This window comes from Polyodon spathula, chromosome 32, assembly GCF_017654505.1.
Source record: "Polyodon spathula isolate WHYD16114869_AA chromosome 32, ASM1765450v1, whole genome shotgun sequence".
Classification (NCBI taxonomy): Eukaryota; Metazoa; Chordata; class Actinopteri; order Acipenseriformes; family Polyodontidae; genus Polyodon; species Polyodon spathula.
Window position 1 is genome coordinate 3,046,795 of NC_054565.1, and position 5,375 is coordinate 3,052,169.

Genomic DNA, 5,375 nt, shown 5'->3' on the forward strand with positions numbered 1-5,375 from the left:
ATAAAAGTAAGGATATTGAAGCAAGGCCAAAGCTGCATAGATACAGATCGTTTCAACTGAAAATATTCATTGCTTGTCTTACCCGTGATGGACAGCCTGTTCCAATTATAACATGCCATATTACACACACTTCTTTTGACTCCAATTAGATTTCTATGGATTTAGGGGGGGTTGTATGCTAGATCTTAATAAAAAACGCTTCGTATCTGAAATGTAAAGCGTTTGCAAAGCCAAGTGCAATACTGCCATCTGCAGGAAGTCCTTTAGAGTTTACAATGCCACTGGCATATAGCATGAACCTTCTACAGCAACAACGAATTGCAGTATATTTAGCCTGGACTCCAGATCTGGCATCAATATTTATTTCCACGAAGACCACCCTGCCACCCCCTTCTTCTCTCTCCAGCAGCTTATGGAGGTTTTTCAAGTGAAACATGTTTAGCTAGGACTGAAAGAGGGCTGCTGTTTTTTCCACAATCATCTTCTGCTGGCAGATAAGATTTATGAGCGTTTGAAAGGGACACATTAGTGCCGGGGCTCATCTGAATCATGAGTTGGTCCCTTTCCAGCATCCCGTCCCTTGAGGTCAGGTTAAAATAATTCACCCACAGACGTAGCATTCTGAGAAGTCGTTAGGCACAAGAACTGTGGAGTATTTCTGACTGGAGTGTACAAACTTACTGATTGCACAGCCTACAACCTAACATTTGTCAACCAAATTAATTCAGTTCAATTGTAAAATTAATCAACAAGAAGGGCAAAAGAACTACATCTCAAAGTATTAATAGCACAAAAAAGCAAGGAGAAAAAAAGAAAAAAAACTTGTCAAGCCAATAAGATTTATTTATACCCCAGGTTGTTTTTTTTTTCTTTTACACTTGTGAAAGAAAAAAAATTATAAATATAAAAAGCATCTATTTCATTTAGTTGGCTGTCTGAATGGTCCATGTAAATACTGAAGCAATCATAACCACAGTATAAGCATCATCATTTGCAGAAAGCACTCACGAGCGTGAAGTACTGTTAGGTGTACAGAACTCCTATATATACACATTTAAATATATAAAATATACAGCGGCACTTAAACGCTAAGATAATTGGGCTTGAAACAGATTTGCAGGCCCTAACGAATTTCATCAGAAGTGCCCTTGGCCAGTATGAAATTCAACTGCATCGACAGGGAATATCTTGCTCAGCATCTGCACACAACTTTTTTTTTTTTTGTCACATACACACACACACACAAACCAAAATGATCAGCAGCCACAACTAAAAGTGATACTTGATTTTCCAGTAATGGTGTCAATGCTCCTCATTTCTTAAGTCACAAATGTAAGTAACTACATGTTGTTAACTAATACTTGTGGACAGGAGGCTGTGAATCTTACGCACACATGTTATAAATCCAGCATCTGGATGCATTTTCATCAGGTGTTAACAACAACAATATTCTCTGCACCCATAACTTGCAGCTACAGTTATCCCTAAACCAGGAGATGGATATTAAACCCCCCCCTCCTCCTCTCAAAAGGGCTTTAAAACAAGAATGGAGAAAAACCAGCAAATACAAATGTCCTCTCATGTTATCACTTAGGTCATGACCATGCCAAAATAATGGTTACGTTCATGTAAAACCTGCAAGTATAAACCGAGCCGGTGCGCCAGACCATGTTTTTTATGCTTTAGAAAGTTGTGCTTGAATGAGCAATAAGGTTTAGTCATTATGCAGGGATGGAAATAAGACTCCTATTGCATAGCAGTTCCACCCTTCCAGGTTTTAATACAAGCTTGCTTAGCCACAGTGTATAGGTATCAAGATCATGTGTGGTGTCTTAAACTCATAGTAAAACCATGAACGGATCAAACTGCTATGCAGTGGGAGTTTTATTCCCATACCTGTTATAACAATCAATCGAACTGCATTTCTGCTTTCGAAAAGCAGAATGAAGGCAGGGTCTAATCCAGTGAACTCTGGCACCCACATCAACCATTCTTTCTTTTGAGATTACAAACTTAATTATTTTCTTTAGAAGAAAAATTGTAGTCTTATATGCAAAATAACCTTGATTTTTCAACACAACACTAAAACCATTATCATCTGCTCCACTGAGATATACAAGAGATTTAATAATAAATCCCAGGTACACTATTTATTATTTTCACTTCTTTAAAAAATAAAAAGGGGGTATGATGACTACCATGGTACAATTTAGTTTTATCATGTTTAACAATTAAAAACAAATACAAAAAAAAAAAAGACTATCTGCAAACAACATTGCCATGCATGAATCATTTGATTAAACTCAAATATCACTTTTACTAGTCTCTGGATGCAACATGTTCTCATTCAAACTGAAAACAATAACATGGTACCGACACTATTCCGGGAAACGCATTTGAAGGACAGTTTCATAAATGTACACCCATTTAGCACAGTGATAAAGTATATCAAATACAAACCAGAACAGTCTGTAGCACACAAGGGAAACAAAGTGGATTGTATTATGGACCCCACTCACAAAGCATTAATTCTTATGAATAAAATACAATTTGATATTCATGAAACTGCTATTGGCTTATCAACTGCCTGCAACAGTTCTAGGAAAAAAAAAAATCTGTATTAATAAAAACAATAGCTCTTGAATAAAAGCTGTATATAGAGGTCCCACTGTCTGACTGCTTTTTCCTGTCAGAAACACAACATATTACCCTAATTACACATGTGCAACAGCTTCTTTTTTTGTGCAAAGCAAGACGTTTGGCAAAAAAACACTCAGGCCATGGTGAAAGATAAAAACCCAAATGTTACTGAGCCTGAGGGGACATGTACACTGGTTAGCTAATTTTCTTGTGGTTATGGCAATAATGCTAATTAATTTGGTCACCTTTCTGGAGGTTTACAATTTTACAGTAAAATCAGTCTCAACATGTTAAATACAAAACCATGTAAGAAAGTCTGTTTCGCTTGTTTTTAATCCCTTTGACTCAACAGCTCATTATCTCCCTTTTAACTTTTTTTTTTTTTTTTTTTTTTTTTTTTAAGTCTGTTAGACTTTATTTTTTTTTACATTCTATCACAAGAAAGTGAAAAGGAATACAGAAATCCTCAATAAATTGCTCATCAATTCCACTTAAGATACACTAGCCCATCCTGTGTGTTTGGGTTTTTGTGTGTGGCCTACCCATCCCCACCTATTGTGCAAAACTGCAGCATTGCGAACTGCCAGCTTTGACATGAACCCGAAAAGCTTTTCAAACAGAAAGGGGTGTGAACTAATAAGCTGCTTATTGCACTCTTTCACTGACTTTCTTTTACTATTTTGGAACCAGAGACAAAGGGTTAATATTTGCACCTGCAAATTATTTTTGAACAGGCATCTCATAGAGTATGCAATAGTCACTCGACAATGAACCATTGCTCGTACTGCTTTTACCTGTTTTGAGGTGCAGAAATTATTATTTTCCCTTTTAATCTAATGGGATATTATTTGCAATTAAAAAGAAAAAAAAAAAAAAAAAAACAGAACCGGTCATTTATTCTCAGATGAAAGGGTCTTTGCTGTTTGACCTGCACATGGTATACTCCTTAGACTCCTTAGATAGTGATTTACAGTAGTAAGGCCTTTAAAGTTATTTTTTTTTTTTTTGTTACACAGTTCACAATGATCCAAAGCAGTTTTCATGGTGCTTCGTTTCACTGAATGAGCACCACTTTAACAGATTTGTACTTCCATTAATAGTTTGCACTCTTGCAAAAGGCTGCGTCTGTCTGTGGCTTTGGACTGAGGACAGGGTTGGTACAGAGAGGCCTGTCTGACTTCTTCCTACACTGCATTCCTAGGTGTGCCATTGTGAGTCACTGCTTTCAGGTTTGGTGTAATTTCTTGTAGGCTGCCTATTCTTTGGGAGTTCACACCAACTTCAAAAACTTCATGGGTGGCTTTGCGGAAACAGTGGAAATTGTAATCAATCAAACCTTAAGAAAAAAACGAGAGAGAGAATTTACAGTTTGGACATCTGTTGGAAAATACATTGCTACACTTCCTCTGTATAGTTTTCACTTTTTTTAACCTAATGTTTTTCAAATACTATACATGCCAAATGTCACACTGAACCAAGTATTTAACTCTTACAAAAAAAAAAAAAAAAAAAAACACAAAATCATTACCTTTGCGTTCAAAACTTTCTTCCCTTAGAATGCAAACCAGTGCAAGAAACTTTGTTACCTCCTTCAGATAGAGGACTGTTGTGTTGTTGAGTTTAATAATTGCCATTGACTCTTTGTCATAGGCACTTCCACTGCCATCTTCTTTTAGACTGGCAAGAAAAAAAACAACACACTAAATCAACTGTGTGTTCTGGGTTACAGGTTGAAGTTTGTTTTTATTTTTAAGCAAGTTGGCAATATTCTGACACCATGTCACTTAACATTCTGAGCAATTTGTTCAACTTCATTCTTTCCACTTAAAATGTCCAATAAAAACCTCAACCAACAATAGGTCCATAAAAGGGTTAATCCAGTGGTTACTAGTATATAGTTTAGTGATAATAAAACTGCATATACTTTAAATAATTTAGAAAAAATAATTTAAATTGAGAAACACTTCTAGTTGACATATTTGTCATTACCTGTTTTTGCAATGCTGCATACTGACTGTGTAATCTACTTTAAGTTTGAAGGAGATCACATTACTCATATGATGCTTTTATCTACACAATCTTCCCTGTTGGCATATAAAGCAACAGATACATGCACAGACAGATCAAGGTAAAGAATGATGATGAAATTCTCATTTTCACTTAAAGCCGAAGGAAAAAAACAAGCAGACACAAGATAAAAGATCCTCAAGCACCACACTACTCACCCATAAATACAAGAAACATCTATGACCACATCTATCATGTCACAGCACAGCTCATAAGATTGCATGTCCACAGGAGAACTGTCTGTGGCGATGTAGATTTTACTGACTACGTCAAACAAAAATGCCTTTTCAATTCCTGAATTCTGGAAAGGGGGGAAAGCAAAAGAACAACTTTTTCATACTGGCAAGTACACACGCATCTGGCATGTAAAAAGCATCTAAACTCAGGATGCCTTACTGCAGTAAGTGGCTACCCACCTCTACACACGGTGTGTCTTTTCATTAGAGCTACACAATGTTACTCCAATGGGATCAGCTGGCAATCCCTATCCCCTATACCAGCCATCTGCAAAGGCATCCCTGGTATGGACTACAATACTTAATTTATTTTCAGAAACACTTGAGTGTAAGGGCTCACTTATGTGTGCCAAGTTAATGGTTTTTCACTTTGAGAAAGCACGATTAACCGAGCACAAACACTTGTGTTGTTTCAGAATATAGGAGAACAGA

The 5,375-nt window shown here is 36.5% G+C and overlaps 1 protein-coding gene across 1 annotated transcript; it reads right to left on the reverse strand.

Moving 5' to 3' along the window:
- Positions 1-3,518: 3,518 nt before the first annotated feature.
- Positions 3,519-5,332, reverse strand: LOC121303425 (ras-related GTP-binding protein C-like). The gene is made up of 3 exons (XM_041234127.1): positions 4,866-5,332; positions 4,169-4,317; positions 3,519-3,976 (listed from the first exon to the last, which is right to left on the reverse strand). Exons 1-3 carry the CDS (start codon positions 4,928-4,930, stop codon positions 3,825-3,827), a joined length of 366 nt encoding a protein of 121 aa, XP_041090061.1. The 5' UTR covers positions 4,931-5,332; the 3' UTR covers positions 3,519-3,824.
- Between the last annotated feature and the right edge of the window lie 43 nt (positions 5,333-5,375).

Bases quoted from the DNA above. Each gene is read 5' to 3' on its own strand.
- LOC121303425 (XM_041234127.1), bottom strand. From the start codon at position 4,930: ATGCAATCTTATGAGCTGTGCTGTGACATGATAGATGTGGTCATAGAT. The intron at 4,318-4,865 runs GTGAGTAGTGTG...TTTTCTTGCCAG, and splicing joins GATGTTTCTTGTATTTATGG to TCTAAAAGAAGATGGCAGTG. The intron at 3,977-4,168 runs GTAATGATTTTG...TTTTTTCTTAAG, and splicing joins AGAAAGTTTTGAACGCAAAG to GTTTGATTGATTACAATTTC.